The sequence below is a fragment of the Colletotrichum abscissum genome, assembly GCF_030869225.1.
Source record: "Colletotrichum abscissum strain IMI 504890 chromosome Unknown Scaffold_42.1, whole genome shotgun sequence".
NCBI lineage: Eukaryota > Fungi > Ascomycota > Sordariomycetes > Glomerellales > Glomerellaceae > Colletotrichum > Colletotrichum abscissum.
The window spans coordinates 148,000-164,275 of NW_026850343.1; the positions used below are offsets into that span (position 1 = coordinate 148,000).

Here is a 16,276-nt window from a genome sequence, read left to right on the forward strand (position 1 = left end):
GATTGCTCGAGTACCTTAATTAGACAGAAAGGTCAACTTTGGGGGCGTAGTGAAGTTGGCTCAGTACCCACGATGTGCAGCGTTAGTTGAGGTTATTATCTCCAGCCGCGGTGTCAGTCACCCCAGCTAGCTTCGTCAAGTTGATTGAGGACATGATGAGTGTCGAATCGAGTAGGTTCTTGACAACTTGTGCCACACCAATGGTGGGATAGATGAATTTGGCCGGGGATTGGGGAGATTGCCTGACAGCGGAAGTCAACACACGGGAGTAGAACTACCTAGGCCAGGGTTTGCAGAGAACCCGGTTTGGTTTTTGATTCATGCTGGTGTCGAGTGATACTGTTTCAAACATAAATCAACTTATGTGGCGTTGAGATAGCAAGCTCCACACGTAAGCAGTGCAAAATGACATGGTGACATCTTACACCAAGTTAATACGAAATTCTGCGGATGCGTGCATAGCTATCACCTGCCCCGTCACGAGTCTCATTGACACACTATGGGACTCGGGCCACGGCGTATCATTCAAGCTGAACAGTGTCGAGTACCATGGGCTTACAAACAGCTGAGAGTATTGTAGTTATAGCCTAAGCGAAGCTGATCCAAAAGCAGCGGTGTTACGCATGGAATGAAAGAGAATCCTAAACCATCGTGATACGGGACATACCGAAGGAACAGCTGCTAAACATTCACAAAGCTATAGAGAAGACGCAACTCTATGTTCACGATGTTTTACGACCCCTAACCGAAGTTGACTTGTCGAATGTATTCTGAGATAGTTCAATCTGTAATATAATGATACCTAAAGAGCCACTTATCCATCAAACCACTTGAAATGCGCTCGCATTTCACCCGTAAGCCTTTAGCAATCTCCGGGCAAGTATTACAGGCCTTCGACCAGAGACTTCCGACTTGTAGTGGTGTTTGATAGTAAGCGGCAGCTCTGCAGTTCCCTCGTCTGCAATGAAGGAAGTACAGATCCCGTATATAGACCTCGACGAGAACCCGATTCATTCCAACGAGTACTCTAAATCTTCCCATATGATCCGCTTCCCGGGTTTGGAGTTCCCAAAGAGCTTCGTGAATGTTTCAAACGCAAGCGAGTCGACTGGAATCGAGAGATAGAATCCGGTCCTGTCTAGTTCAGTAGCATCCTTGTTGCTCCGAATGATATCATAGAGCTTCATAGGCTCAGTCGGGTCTTTAGCGTTCTCCTCTGCCCAAATTCGGCGGAGCCCAATAGCTCCTCCCTAGTCTTGGGCGCTTCGATTGGTAGAGGTATCCAATCCATCTTCCCTTTGACCTTGGCGTCTTCGTGCTGCTCGCCAAAGTAGGACCCGCAGTCATCCCACATATCACTGTACAGGTCGATCATATTAGCACCTGCCTTAGCAACAAGAAATTCGTCGAGACACTTCAAAGCCCCTTCTGTTTTGCCTCGCTCTTTGAGCTTGATAATGGGGACGGCAAATTCGCTCAGGCCGAGATCCTTCTTGAGTTCGGTGGTTTCAGCTTCAAGTTCCTGGGCCCGGATAATGAACATCTGGTCCTGCGAGAAAGAGACGGCATCGGGATAGCCTTGGTCATTCAATTGACGATGATTGCGAGGCTTCCCAGCGAGTCGACCACTTTCCCAGAGAACTTCTCACGTTCGACGGGTATCTTTTGGTACAAATCTCCCAGCTTCTTGAGACACGATTGTGGCTCAGCACTTCGATCAAACAACGATTCTTGATTTCTTGTACTGCTAGAAATACAAAACCTGGAGACCGTAACTATCGCCCCAGGTCAGGCCCTAATTCTTTCTATCGTAGATATAGGATGAAACTTGTACAACAGCGATATCCCATGTCATGAGTATGGATACTATGTGAGATTTAAGTTGAGAAATGTCTCGTGGGTATCTAAACCGCCTCATATTTAATCCAAGTCACCTTCCGTTGAGACGATTCATGTTGAACTAAGTATTTTACCATCATTGTGTAATTCAGAACTCGACAACATCCTTGTCGGGCTCACCATAGAGAATCTTCCCATCGCGAACCCATTGAAATAGGCAAGATCCACACGGACTTCTGCTTCCAAATGAGTTAAGCTTAACCAATTCAATTCTCCGAGTAGTCTCATCATAAAGAACATCAAATGACAATCACTGGTCTTTAAGTAGACTGTCCATGGGATCTGTTAGTTCCAATATTTCTATGATGGAATCTCTGATGATCCGTGATCCTTCATAAATGATCTCAATATGCTGGTATTGTTCGGGGCCAGAGCGTTTGGAAAACTTCCATAGCCTGTGTCAATGATACTGACTGGTTGCCGTGATCCAACAGTCTTTTGGTCGGCAGACAACCCGGTATTCGTGCTCAGCTGCCATTCGGATATCGAAAGGCAAGAAGAAAAGCTCGACCGGCCTCTGACTTTTTACGCATATCTCGAGGGCAGTTTGACAACGGCCGGAGGTGACAATGCGAAGAATAATCTCGTCGATAGTATGTAAGGACTTTCTGCCTGGATTGATTTGGGCTCCATCTTTGGGCGAACAGTCATCAAGGCGGACGACTCAGCCTTCCGGCAAGAAACGGAGATGAGAGAAAGCGGGAGCTATCTCGTCGGCCAAATCTTCCGCGAGTGTTAGGTTAACACGGCCGATCTGAAATGAAGCATTTCATGCTTGGAGCAAGAGTCGTGTTTGTGAATGGTGAGTGAGATTTGCTATACTGCGGAAGGCGACAGGTCGCGCGATTGGAGGATAAGTGTTAATCGTCTTTCATATGGGTATGGCGAGTTGGATACGTTTCGCAGATCGGGGACGTCAATAGCGAAGTGGCACGACGTGTTGAATTGTGCTGGGTGCCCTGTAGAGATGTCGGCCTGGACTTGCGTGTAGTCGACGACTTTCTAAACCCACTTCATCACGGCGGATTCCGTCACTGCAGGGCGATTTGGCGGCAGTTCAGTATTGGGTATCGTTTTTGAGGCGTATTTACGATCTTCTTAGACTAACTTAAAGACTGGTGCACTGCCCTCGAGGATTGTCAAAAACAGCAGAAGAGATGTGTCAGGCCGGAACAAGAAGAATTTGAAACGGAATGGAATGATGTGACAACGGCCGTTCGATACTTTATCTTTTTCCGCAAATATGTTGGAGATAAGGTTCCTATCCACTGCAGTAGGAGCAAACAATGATAGTGTATTCCTACAAATGGGCGCTTGACTGTCATCAAAAATACTACGGGGTGCATATCGCGCAAAGAATTTGTTGCCTCGTACAAATCCTCGTCACAAGATTTGTTGTCCACAGACCTCGGCATCGAGATATTAGCCCGTCTAGTGAATGAGATAAAGATGAAGATGACATTCCCTGGCGAGAGTTCTTTGTTTCAGCTCTTTCTGATGATCTGTTGAACACATGGGCGATAGACAGTATGAATACTGGTCTTTATGGGCTGCAACCCGTAGCATTATCGGATCGCTATGTTGTCCCCCTTCCTCTTTATTTGTGAGAATCGTTGAAGAAGATTTGTGGAAGAGTGATATGCAAGTCACGTAAGCCAATGCTCTCCAATTCGGACAGATGGAGTTGCCTCAGTTTTCTATTACTTTACATCGCATCTTCAACATCAAGGGGCGGAAAACATCAGTTTGATAGCTCATCAATGAGGCAACAGTTCAAATTCGGGTTATGTTCGTGGAAGCACTTGAGGAGCTCTTGACTGCGCAAAAACCTAGGGGGAAACCTGAAGTCACGCGCTGCTCCTGAGTCGCGTCAGGAGCAGGGCACGTTCAGGTCATCAACTTGACAAATATTTAGGGGTTTAGTGGTTCCACTCGCTTCTTCGGCGCACCCCTTTACAAACTCTAAAAGCCGGAAACTCTTGGGTTCAGCCCCTGATACTTGAGTATAATGCCGTTCAAGGTTCGAGAATGCAATCTATATCGAACTTCCTCATACGCTGCAGCCGCTGACGCACCAACTCACCAGAGTTTGTGCCGACTATAATTCGAATTTAGCACGGACTTCTATAAATGCGGCCCAATTTCTCGAATTACTGAACCAGAGAACTTTGGTACTTTTCACATCTCCAAGTCACATTACGTCTCTCCTCAACAGATACTCGACAGCATCATACCCCCCGAAATCTTAGTTCAAAATGCAATTGCCTACCATTCTCTCGGTGATTCTTTCCATGGCTCTTGTCGGTCAGGCAGCTGCCCAGAAGTCCTACTGCAGAGCCTTTGCCAACAATAACGTAAGCTTATGGGTACCCTAGAAAATGATTCAAACTTTCTAACATTCCTGACAGCTCTCAAACGCTGCGTGCAGAGGCATCGAGGGAGTTTGCGCGACGGCTTGTCCGCGTGAGGTAAGTGATTTGCTCACCTGAGAAGATGCACAGTAAAGTTGTCGCGTAACATGTGCTGACATGAAGGAAAGTGCGGAGCTGGTTTTGTGCTTCAGAGTGTGAACGAGGCTGAAGGCAAGTGTGGCTGTTTCTGCAAGAAATAGAGACTCGTTTAGGACCCATAAGATGGATTTGGTTTTCATCGATTCATACGATACAAATACGTAGTACAAACATAGCAAAAACACACTGTCGAAATTCCCTCCTTCGAAGCCTGTCCCATGTCAAGGCGGACCGTCTCATGGCTCTTCTTAAAAACTCAGCTCACAACGCCGTGTCATCATATCTCATAGAGAAGCACCAACATCAACCAAAACCTTGACTTGGTTGTCCTTATCCGTAATCAACGCCTTGATACCATGTTCTACAAGATCGTCCAAAGGAATCTTCCTCGTGATCATGGAGGCAGGCTTGAGGGCTCCTAACGACCTGTAAGTAAGTAGCGGTTCGGGCAAACGGAATATACGAGACTCCTTACCTGTCCTCAAGTTCTCAATCACGGCCTGATAATCCTTCTTCTGATATCCAAGTACAGACTTATACGAGCTTTCTCTCCACGTTACCCAATTTGGGTTGAAGGGAATTTCCTTCTCCCAGATCGCAACATTGATGACCGTGCCGCGTGTCTTGACGGCCATGCACGCAGCTTTGACACTGTTCCAAGTGTTAGTAAAAGAACTGCAAGAAAAATGGACGGACTACATACCTAGCCGGTACACCTGCGCAGTCAAGTGTGACATCAGCGCCAATGCCACCAGTAATCTTCATCACCTCCTCCATAACATCTTGGCTCTTGGGATCAATGATGTGTGCTGCTCCAAACTCCTTTGCGAAATTTTGCCTGGCGGTGGCAATCTCCGCTACCATGATATTCGAAACCCCCTTCGCCTTCAAACACAATACAGCGGCCAGCCCGATCGGACCGCCTCCCATCACCAAAACATTGGATTCTGACGTGACGGTAGTGGCAGAGACGGCATGCCAAGCTACCGAAAGCGGCTCCACCAAGGCGCCCAGCTCGAGAGGAATGCCCTCGGGCAAAGGGAAGACCTGATCCGCGGGCACCGACACCGCCTCGCTCAGGCCGCCACCCCAGCCGCTCAGTCCGATGAATCCGCCTGTGTGGCACGCATTCTCGGCACCGGCCTTGCAAGCAGCACACTTACCACAGTAAATCGTAGGCTGCACGGCGCAAGGGAGGCCGATTTTGAGATGCTCCTGCTTGACTTCTGAGCCTATCTCCTTGATGATGCCAGAGAATTCATGGCCGAGCGTCACGGGGATCTGGTCGCCTGTGACCGGATGTCTCGAGGCGGGGCAGAAGTTAGGGCCGCCGAGGTATTCATGGAGATCAGTCCCGCAGATACCGACGAATGCCGGGGCAATCTGGGGAAAGGTGAAGTCCGTGTCAGTGTCAAGTCTGAACTCCAAAAGTAATGTTACAGTCCCTCCATCTTCCCCGCGCGGGGTAGATGCCGGGCGGACTATGTACTTAGGAGGATACACTGGGGAAATCTCACTTTGATCTGATTAGGGCCACATGGTGGCTCTGGAACCTGTTCGATCCTGATATCTTCCTTGCCGTAATATCTTGCAGCTCTCATGGTGGTAGGTGTAAGTGTTGCTATCGAGTTTTGTTCGGAAAAAATTATTACTTATGGTAGTCAAAGTGATGGGTGGGAACATGAAGCGGAAGCTTGAAGATGGAGAGTCGCACTTATGTAGTTGGAGGCTGGACGAACGGAAGCCCGGTAAGTGACGACGTACTGTGCTTTCTCCTCTTGTGGCGTTACTTTGTCGTCCCAGAGTTCCCGGTACCGAAAGTGTGTCGGTATCACTGCGGAAATAATGTCAGTCGGGTCGTCGTATGATCACCAACTGCATTGAGCGCTTCCCAATGCCCCGCACTGTCAGGCCACGTGCTTAGTGGCTGCCATCAGGGATTCTTTCTTGTTTGAGGTCTTGCTGGGAGACTAGGCGCGTCGTGAGGAATACGATATCCGACTGATGCGTGCTTTATGGATGCATGTCCATATATCATCATAGCTAGCATAAGTTTCCTTATTTGATTCACCTTACCACCCAATATGGAGCGGGATCCTTGCTAACCATGCCGGCCTTAAAGCGACGCTTGAGGTGCAACAACTTGCGTAAATTTGAACTCAAGCACTGCACGAGACCTTAGATAACTTCAGGACCTCACTTCATCTCTCTGCCTATCAGGCCGATTGTGGCGCGCCCGCAAGGAACTGTCAAGTCTGGAATTGAAACTACAACAAGGTGCGAGGAGAAACGATTCCAAGTCGACGATTGGGGGACAACAGTCACGTTCAGGTGTAAGATCCAGGCTTAAGATCCGTTGTTACCCTGAGGTTTATCATTCTGGATGATGAGTTAGGCACCCTTCAATATCAAATTCCTAGAAACATTCCATCATCATGATAAGTCTTTCCCTGTTACTTCGTCGCTCTGCTCGAAATCAAGGGTATCTTTAGCCGCTCCTGGCCTATCCACTAACGTCGCTGCGTAAGCAACTACTTCAGGTACTTTAGTTATCCAGTCTGCCCTACAAGAACAACCCTCAGACTCCACCTAACGCCCAAGTGTTTCCGAGCTTGTTTCTGCTAAGGGCGATCTTGGAAATCTCCTTGACTGCGTGCATGCAGAAATCAGTATGTGATTGTGCAGAAATTCCAAGCGATGGACAATGCTGGGGATCAGAACACTTACAGTCTTTCCAGGTCATGGGGTCCTTGGTTTCATCAGCTGACTGCCTCCAGAGCCTCGCCATCCAGCTTGTTACCAACAGGTCCAATTCCTTGTGGTCCATAGGGAGTATGACATCCAACTGAGGCATGCTTAATAGTTTCTTTTCCTTGTCTCTCTTTGCGACTGACTCAATAGCGACAACTTCTCCCTTCATGTTTTTCCAGTGGATCTCATCTTGGTGCTTCATCTGGTGCACCGCGCTATCGCCGGCCTTGAAGTGATCTTTTACCTTCCACCCAGAGACGCCGGGCATCAGGTAGACTTCTTTATATGTTCTCTTAGAGCTCATCTGACCCTGAATAACCGTGACATCGTTCAGCTGCATACTGAAGCTTTCGAGTCCCTTGAGTGGGTCCTGTGTGAAGTCGTAGATGTGGTCCAATCTGGTTCTCACTTTGTCGCTGCCAGCTTCTGAAGAGACTCTGTAAACCACTTTTTGAACTCCATACACCAATGACTTTGCGTCAGTCACAACGTTGCTCAGCTCATAGAGCGCGCGAGGTGGTGAGGTATGGGCGAAGATTGTCGTTTTATCCAGGAACAAGGTTGGTGTTTCTCCACAGCTGAGCTGTGCCCTTGAGTCGCTGACGGTGTTGTCATAAGTTGGCGGTTCCACGTCAACATCAAGCATGGAGGGTTTTGTTGTCATTTTGAGCGATGTGTGAGTTGCGATTGCTGGTTGGGTTGTTTTGGTTGTCGCTAGTATGGTGCAGTCCCAGCTGTGACTGAAAAACGAAGTTAAGAGGTGAATGCTGTGTAGTCAAAGACTTCGTGTTGGGCGTGCCTCGGCGTGGGGTGTATCACCCTCAAATAAGGCACTCATGCGCTCCTCCTTTCTCTCCACTGCAAGCGATTGTAACATATTCGCCAACGTAAGGAACAACCATAAGTGGCTGAGCAGAGCTCGGAATGAGGCCACGCCCAGCTCAGGTGTTGTCACACGCTGCAGCCAAGGAGAACGGTGCGCCCTGTGATAAGGGGTCTTGTTCTGGAAGCTGACTAGGCACCTAAATTCGGGCTCTAAAATGGGCCATGATTTACAGGCCTTTTAGGTCATTGGCGGTGTCGTCGCGAAGGATGTGCAACCTTGTCTCGGAGAAGCCTTGATGGAGTCGGTTAGTAAGGCAGAGCGGCACAGCCACTGCTGCTGCGGTGCCGTGTGCTCCAACTAAAGGCTTAGGAGAGATTATGTTCGGCTCCGAGGACGGATATGTTACGTCACACGCATTGCATTGTGGTGTAGGTAGCTGAATGTTTCCTCTTGTCAGAAGGCGATGTTTCCTTGCGATGAGAGACCTGAAATTTTGGATCGCATCCCTGTGCAGATCTCAACTGTAAAGCCGCCGGAAGGCCAGATTAGTTGTTGAGTCGGTGACGATCAGCGAATACCTGGTGTTGTATGTTTTTGGACTTTGTCCCACTGGTTTCTTTGTATGGCACTTATTTACCTGCCCACCGTAGCCCGCGATTGCAAGTGTTCGAATGGGCGACGCATGGTTTATTGGTTTTAATTATGGATAAGAGATCTGTTTGCTCTTAGTTTTTAGAGAAAGAGGTAAAGGTGTATGAAGGTGATAGTGGATCCTATAGTAACCATAATCGACTAATGGAGCCACCGTGCATTCTATTCTTCGCCTATTCTAGCTAGTTCGGGAAAGAGAATTCCGATGACTGCCCATTTTCGAGTTAAAGTTCAAATCTTTCCGATTCCTGTTTAAACGGACGTTTTCTTGTCTGTTTCCATCTCTAATGGATGGCTTTGCCAGGTGAAAGACAAGGTGGTGGACACCTCTCTGAGGTTTCCCAACCCGAATACACTACAGGAACTCAACTTAGATTGTGACACCCACATCGCAGGATCGGTCACACCGATAAGAACCCCGCGCTCTCGACGGACGCCAGTCCCAGCGAGTTCAACTGTATAAGAATGTTGTTCCCAGAATCTCAGTTGATGGTGGTTATGAAGCCATTTAGACTTGAAGAGCCCTTTTCAACATAGCACCGCTCATCAAAAGAAGCATATCACACAAGACCCAGTTGACGGTATATTCGGTCTCAATCCAAAATATACCCTAATCATATGTGCTTGTAGCTAACATATCCAGCAACACATATTCATGCATCATGAAGCCATCAGTCGTCTTCTCAGTTCTAGCCTTGGCTCTGGCCAGTTAAGCTTGTGATACGTACAAGTACTGTCACTGCACCAACGCCGATGGATCACCAAATAGCGACGCCACGCTTACCGTATGTGGTAACGACCCATATGTTTACGACAACGGATATGCCGAGTGTAACCACTACGATAACTACTTCTGGGTCGTCAAAGCCATCAACAATTGCGATTTTAGAAAAGCATGCAGCAAGAATGGCGCACCTGGAGACTCTAGTTGTAGAGCTAAGGTTGGAGTTTTCAGGCAATAGGATGGTACTCGGTTCTCCATCCCACGATGGCGCTTGAGCTCTATGGTAGTGCAGCCAAGAACCACAGCCTAATTTCCAAGAGCCCTCGAGATATGCAGCTTGATGATCTTCATTTTTACCCAATTGTTATTGAGAAATTGACGAGGAACTCATATGGTGTGAATAAACATGGGTTTCATACTTTGTTTGCATTACTTTCTACGTAAGATTTGTCATGCGTTCCCCATTCACTAAGACGCAATTTTGTTTATTCATTAAGTCGAATTACAATCGGTTACTAGAAGGAAACATTACATTCGGAATAACGCATATTCACATGTTTCATTGCTAGACACACTACGTGTTGTCCATCCCTCTTCGCAGGAGATGGCTGACCAAAAGTCGAATTTAAGACTGAAGAGATTGTGTCTCTGCTTCTATCTCTAATTGCCTCAAAGAACCATTTAAGTTCTCTTCCGTCTCATGATAATGATGGTGATGATGATGGTAGTGGTGGTGATAATGATGGTGGTGGTGTACAACTTGTTGTGGTGGTTCTACATCTATAGAAGGACCCGTCGGCTGACTTGGCAGGTTGCCATCAGAGAAGGCGTAGAGGTACTGAGATGGGGATATCCTTGAGCAGATTGGATCTGGTGAGAGAGCTGGGGTCTCCAAAGTGATATCTGGAACCGAGAACGATGTCTCTAAGTTGCGCACTGTAGAAGACTGATTTGTTTGCGGTATCTCTGTATCAAATTTGTTCGATCTCCATTCTTTAGGAGTGCTGTTGTGACTGTTTGAGGTGGGTTCCCTCAGAGACTGGTGCAGCGGTTCGGATAGGTGGCCAAGATCCAAGCTTGGCGGAAGATTTGAGCTGAGTTGGGACTGGTGTAGGATTGAATTGTAAGACACTGCATCGCCGACGAAGCGAAAGTCGTCCGTATCTAGCCCTGTGCTCATTTCCACCATAGATGTGACTATACCATTGATATCGATGACGTTTCCGATGTCGGTATCAGCTCCAGTTGCTACTAGGAGCGAGTTTAAAGAGGGTTCGGGTGCATCAAATGCCATGGCATCGCCACGCTTCCTTGTGGCAGGCGACCGGGGGGAGGGTGTTCCTGTAGTCAGAGGCCTTTTGGATGTTTTTGAAAGTGCTCGCCATCTGTTACGACAGGTGAGAGGTGGCCGGCCTGGCAGCTTTGCCGATAAAGCAGACCACCGGTGACCTAGCGTTCGAACACCTTCTCGTAGAACTTCGTCTTCTTGTGGCGACCATCCACTAAGGCGGTCTTTGACTTTTGGACTCAAGATATCCATGTATCTTTTCGAACATTGGTCATCCTTCCTCCCAGGTATCAGGAGGGCTTCGCAAGCAAAGAGACCGGTATCAGTGAGTGAGATAATACATGGGTATTACAGGATTCTAGCATACCGATGTCGTGCCATGCAGGGCCCATTCGAGCGTAAGCCGACAAGAGAATCTGATCTTCTTCTACTGTCCACCGACCCTTTTTGATGGACGGATCAAGAGAATGAAACCATCGCTTCCGACAGTCCTTGTGGTCTGTCAGCCCTCATAGCCATATTGCCTCTGGAAGGTGGAGTGGGTTTAACCTTGGCAGTGCGGTCTTGGAGTGCAGCGGCAATATCTTTCCAATGCCCCTGGGGACCTCGTGCGTCTCCGTAGCGAGCAACGAGCGTCTTTAATGTCACATCTTCTTCAGGGGTCCAAATCTTGCGTGGTCGTGTGGTGGAGTTGGCACGCGGGGAGCATGGCGAGGAGTCTTCTACCGACATGAAAGCGATAGTAGAGATCTATCTTGTTTTTGGCGGTAACGGATTCTTTCTGAACCAGCGAGTCGCGTTAAGCGTAAAAGTGATACTCCATGTAAAAGCCTGCTTCAGGTACAGGGTGGAGGAAGGATATCTCTGCACTACTCACCGCTGACCTCATTCGAGACCTGCCCATTTGCTCCCCGCAAAATCTGTGCATGGTATTAAGGCTCCAAGTTTCCCCGCATTCGAGGTGGGGGTTAGTGCAGTCGACGCAGGAGCCTCTGACCCGGGCCGGGTCACAGCGTTGCGCTACCGGGTTCCGGGCCCGTATATTTCCAACTGCGGGATGACACCGGCGGCTCCTACTTGGTGTACGAATCCGAGTTTCCTCGAGTGTTGAGCCACGGTTGGTGGATTAAACTCCAAAATTACCTCACTATTCTGTCTGCACTTGACTAGAGAGTGCATGATGAAGAGTGAAGGTCAGAAGGGAAATTCAATCTGGGTATAGCCTCTGAAGCATATGGCTCTCCATACTATGAGAGGTGAAGACCCGTGAAGTTACATCTTTATTGCATCTGTTCGAGGCATGTCGTCTGTTGGTGCGTTCTCCCAAGCAACTCGTCCTGGGCGTAAGAACTAGGCATTCAACCGAAGTTCCGTTTGTGAGGTTTCTGCCAAGCGTGGTGAGGCGTCAAACTGAGGCACAGCCACGTCCATTGCTCCAGCTTCTGCATCCGGATATTTTGATGCTGGCAGATTAAGAACATCGCTGATGGGACGTGTATCATGATAGGTGGTGAGGCTTGAGGGAGAAGATCTGAAAAATCGGGAGTAGCATTCACTATCAATGAGGAAATCGAACAAAGTTCTGCTTCATGTTATCCGCCCACCTTGAATGACGAGAGCCTACAGTCCAAGTAATATCGTTTTGCCGCTGCTCTTTCCGATGGCGTATATCGAATGTCTCTCACCGAAGTTGGAAAGGGCCATCTGTTGTCGGTTGTCTTCGAGTCCTACGCCAAGGTAGCGGTCCATGGCAGACAACCTCCTTGAGCCATGAGGTGTCACATTGAGCCTAAGGTACGTCCTTGCATGCGACTTATGTGCCCGACCAGAGAGGCTTCTGATGCCCGTTTCCAGCCTACTGCCTACAAACCGCATCATTCCCGCTTGCCTTCCTAACGGTTACGTACCTGAAGAGGCCAGGATGGAAATCCTACGAAGGTGTGCGGGCCAATGACAAGGCGTGAATCTTTCCTGTGATGATTGCAGGGGGGCCTTGAGCTAACTGTATCTGACGGATGTGCCTCATGAGAGGCGCTGCCTTGCTGGGATGCTGCAGAAAAGTGGACGTTTGTTGGTTCGAGTGGGCGTGAGAATAGGGCTGGTTTGTATCAATTTGACGCCCCAAAATCTCAGAAGCCAAGGTGGAAAGAGGTGGTTTGCTCTGCTTGACATTGCTCATACCAAGTACTTAAGTGTTACAACGTCCGTCATGTTTGCGCTGAAATCCTGCATTCGATCAACTTCTTGACCTTGCCTTTTCTGTTCCAATTGAAAGTCGCTTGGTACAATTCGATCCCAGTACAGAATCTCCGCAACTTCACCATGGGGACCAGTGGCTTTGTCTTCAAGCATGTCTTCTCCCTTTTGTTCAATATTCTGTTCCACCTTTACCAGGCTTTTTACATGTACATGCCTTGGAACGAGTCCTCAATGCCCAATGAAAATGGCACAGCCTTCTCAAACTCCTTCAGCGACATTGAAATAGCAAAGGCTGTTTTTGATACAGCTTATGGGACTGTATTGAGGCGAGAAGCGAAGGACATCAATTGGATGGGCCTATATAAGTATGCTAGTACGCGCGATGTGATTGAAGTAAGTCTATCCCACATGCCGAATAAAAGAAACTCGGCAACTTCGGATAGAAAGTATATATACATTTCGTCTTGCACCTGTGACTGACCACCATTGAAACTTCTAGATTCGGTTGCAAGAAGCTGGGTGGGAAGACGTCGGCGACAAATTGCAGCTAGCTTTCAACAGGTTTCATGACGAGATGGAGCCCCTCAACGAGACGCAGGCGGCATGGGCCAAAATTGTCGAGGCGACCAATTTTACCTATGTTACATCCAAGTTCAAGCCATTTCTCGATGCATCGTTGGACACAGAAGAGGAGCGAGAACATGCTGGGATGGCGCTGTGCAAGATCTTCGGCGTTCGGGGTACTTTTAAGGTGACGCAAGAAACAAAAAAGATGTATGAGTCCAGGCAGGCCGTGATACAAAACGCCGAAGTAAGTTACCTATGTTCCTAGCGCCAAAGAGCTTAAGTGTCTCGTTGACGTTGCGAGAATGAATGCTGATTTATTGACGAAGGCCGCCTGGCTCAACGCGGACCGAAAAACCCTCATCGAATTCGTCAGCAGGTTGGCGGTTCTGATTGACGATGAAGACGAAGATGAAAGATGGGCGGACTTGCACAAGATGGCAGGGACGGATGAGAATCTGAAAGAAGCGCTTGATGACCATCGTGATACGGTAAGAGACGAGCTTTGAATCGGGCGATGCCTGACCCAGATTGAAGGTTTCTGAATCTGGATACCGAGCTACCATATCTTCAAGGCTTGAAGCAACTGTACATGTACCTTAACACTAGTTGGTCGAATTGACGTAGCAGAATGTGGGACACCGCACTCGTCGAAACCTACTTAGTCGCACTCAGCGTACTTTTCAAATCATTGACACATTCCTCCATGTTCAGCCATTTCAAACAAAGGAAACTCGGGCAGGGCATGTGTACGAGCTGGTGCCAGGTGATTTTGGCCCATAATCCCACGCGATGACGAGGATAAGCTACGCAGAGCTTGGTTGAAAATTATGTAGTATAAAAGGCTACTAGAGAGGTAAGGTAGACCCAAAGAATATTCTTTCGTAATATTGCAAAATGACATGACCTGGCGAAGTGCCGTTTTCCCTCGATAATCCGGTAGTTGAAGAAGCAGAATCTTAAGTCGTAACATAATGGTTGTAGTCGCTGATCACAACCGGCAGCCTGAAATGGCAAGTTGGGGGGAATCTACCACATCATCACACTCGCGAGCAAGAACCCAACAATGAATGCTGCCCTTGAGTTACCTCCCAATCTAGGCGCCGCGTTCTCGTCCGTCTCGACAGCCACACCGGCGCTGTTAGTTTTTGTTGATCCGGATGAACCTGAGGTGGAGGCGCCCGGTGTGTAGTCTGCTGCAATACCGTCGATGGGGTGAGCGTAGGCTTGTGCGGGCGTTGTTGTCGCAACCCAGGCGATGGTGGTGGAGAGTTCCTCAGGGTTGTAGACGGTGACGGTAGCGGTCTGGCTGAGGTCGAAGTTGCTGTAGCATGTGCCGCCGTAAGCCGGGCGATCGGCGTCGGCGGTCTTGGCGGGTGCAGCGAAGGTGAAGCCGCTGTCAGGTAGAATTAGCATCTTGGACATAACCTTGGCTATTCTTGGCTCAGATCGTAGGGCTAGGAGAACTTACGAAGCGCAGCAGGCAATGTATCCGCTTGACCAGGTGCTGCTCTCTGTGCTGTATCCGCTCGGGCAAACAAGAGGGCTCATGAAGGGTGCGATGGAGCTGGAGGCGGAGAGGGCGGATGAGTAGCCGTTAACCCATTGCGTGGGGTGGCAGGATGAGAGGGTCGAGTTGGGTAGAGGTACGGGCTCGTTAATCCAGATCTTCTCGAGGGCGCCGACCAACATGGTCAAGTGATTCTCGGTACATTCTGCGGGCGGCGTGAAGGTCGTCGTGAGTGCCACCGTCGCGACGGGCACGGGAGTGCCGGTCGGTGCGGTGGTGACGGCAGGGGCGGCTACTTCGGCGGTTCGGACGGCCATTATGATGGACTTGGTATCGATTTACAGAGGTAGTTATAGCTGTAAATTAGGTCTAAAGAGCGGACGTTGAATAACGCTTATGTTAATCAACTTGATCGATGTTTGCTGATCTTAAACTTTACGAGTAAGTCTAAGTTAAAAGAGTGGAAGGGGTGGGAAAGTCGTTGATCAAAAGAATGTGGTGGCCGGAAACTCGCAAAGAAGATACTACGCGCGCAACGGGGAAGGGAAGAGAGAAACGGAGGCAAATGTACCACTGGCGCAATGGTAAATACCCAGGAGTTTTATCGAAATTCTCGATGGGACTGCACAATGCAACCTCCCACGCGGTAAGTGGGTTCGCATGGCAAACAAATCAGGAGTTTTTGTCGAAATTCTTGGTTGCCAAACTGCGACCCTCCACCCGACCCAAGTGGGTTCGGGAAAGGGGCGCAGACTCGTCCGGCCGGCCCAGGCCAGACCTCTCGCAGTCTCTCTCTCTCTCTATCTCTCTTCTCGCTTCGAGGACTCGACTCGCCACTAAAGCAGGCATGCCGCCGAGAGGTGCATTTGGCACCCTCCAGTTAAAGCTGTTGGGGAACACAAAGAAAAATGCATGTGGTAATTATCTCGTGTTCGTTGGTTTCTATCTTTACCTACCTACCTGATACTAGGTACGTAGCTAGGGCACGTCTCTCACCGGGCCGCAATTTGCTTTTTGTAGCGGTCTTAACTGAGACATAACCGTTGAATTAACCCGTTATTGAACAGCCTTGGAAGTTTAGAAGGACTTGGAGCGGACAGTCGAAGACACCGCGCTCTGTTTTGTAATTCAGCTCGCTCGGTTTGGCTAAAGGTCCGATTCATTTCGATCGTCACGTCACAAACAGTGGATACCTTTGTCCCGGAGGCCCGCTCGGTTTTCCCCCGGTGAGAGCTCCCGCGCACACCGCGGACTGGATTGTCGGATCTACACAATCCTCCCGTGACTCTCCTCGGCACTAAAGCTTGCACTGCCGCGAGCCCATTCTCGTTGGCAGTTGCTGCTTGGTTTCAGG

The 16,276-nt window shown here is 48.9% G+C and overlaps 8 protein-coding genes across 8 annotated transcripts; 3 read left to right on the forward strand and 5 right to left on the reverse strand.

Moving 5' to 3' along the window:
- Nucleotides 1–1,183: 1,183 nt before the first annotated feature.
- Nucleotides 1,184–1,543, reverse strand: CABS01_13043 (uncharacterized protein; the record flags this gene model as incomplete). Its single annotated transcript, XM_060546390.1, has 1 exon — nt 1,184–1,543. One exon carries the CDS (start codon nt 1,541–1,543, stop codon nt 1,184–1,186), a length of 360 nt encoding a protein of 119 aa, XP_060395288.1.
- Nucleotides 1,544–4,154: 2,611 nt separating this feature from the next.
- Nucleotides 4,155–4,510, forward strand: CABS01_13044 (uncharacterized protein; the record flags this gene model as incomplete). The annotated part of the gene is made up of 3 exons (XM_060546391.1): nt 4,155–4,253; nt 4,308–4,367; nt 4,439–4,510. 3 exons carry the CDS (start codon nt 4,155–4,157, stop codon nt 4,508–4,510), a joined length of 231 nt encoding a protein of 76 aa, XP_060395289.1.
- A 183-nt stretch (nt 4,511–4,693) lies between these two features.
- Nucleotides 4,694–6,010, reverse strand: CABS01_13045 (uncharacterized protein; the record flags this gene model as incomplete). Its single annotated transcript, XM_060546392.1, has 4 exons — nt 4,694–4,827; nt 4,885–5,060; nt 5,113–5,792; nt 5,927–6,010. 4 exons carry the CDS (start codon nt 6,008–6,010, stop codon nt 4,694–4,696), a joined length of 1,074 nt encoding a protein of 357 aa, XP_060395290.1.
- A 977-nt stretch (nt 6,011–6,987) lies between these two features.
- CABS01_13046 (uncharacterized protein) lies at nt 6,988–7,824 on the reverse strand (the record flags this gene model as incomplete). Its single annotated transcript, XM_060546393.1, has 2 exons — nt 6,988–7,058; nt 7,137–7,824. The coding sequence occupies 2 exons, from the start codon at nt 7,822–7,824 to the stop codon at nt 6,988–6,990; spliced, it is 759 nt and encodes a 252-aa protein (XP_060395291.1).
- A 1,566-nt stretch (nt 7,825–9,390) lies between these two features.
- On the forward strand, nt 9,391–9,636 carry CABS01_13047 (uncharacterized protein; the record flags this gene model as incomplete). Its single annotated transcript, XM_060546394.1, has 1 exon — nt 9,391–9,636. One exon carries the CDS (start codon nt 9,391–9,393, stop codon nt 9,634–9,636), a length of 246 nt encoding a protein of 81 aa, XP_060395292.1.
- Nucleotides 9,637–9,986: 350 nt separating this feature from the next.
- CABS01_13048 (uncharacterized protein) lies at nt 9,987–11,381 on the reverse strand (the record flags this gene model as incomplete). Its single annotated transcript, XM_060546395.1, has 3 exons — nt 9,987–10,948; nt 11,017–11,140; nt 11,199–11,381. The coding sequence occupies 3 exons, from the start codon at nt 11,379–11,381 to the stop codon at nt 9,987–9,989; spliced, it is 1,269 nt and encodes a 422-aa protein (XP_060395293.1).
- A 1,590-nt stretch (nt 11,382–12,971) lies between these two features.
- Nucleotides 12,972–13,921, forward strand: CABS01_13049 (uncharacterized protein; the record flags this gene model as incomplete). Its single annotated transcript, XM_060546396.1, has 3 exons — nt 12,972–13,241; nt 13,348–13,659; nt 13,742–13,921. The coding sequence occupies 3 exons, from the start codon at nt 12,972–12,974 to the stop codon at nt 13,919–13,921; spliced, it is 762 nt and encodes a 253-aa protein (XP_060395294.1).
- A 520-nt stretch (nt 13,922–14,441) lies between these two features.
- CABS01_13050 (uncharacterized protein) lies at nt 14,442–15,239 on the reverse strand (the record flags this gene model as incomplete). The annotated part of the gene is made up of 2 exons (XM_060546397.1): nt 14,442–14,808; nt 14,884–15,239. 2 exons carry the CDS (start codon nt 15,237–15,239, stop codon nt 14,442–14,444), a joined length of 723 nt encoding a protein of 240 aa, XP_060395295.1.
- Nucleotides 15,240–16,276: the final 1,037 nt, after the last annotated feature.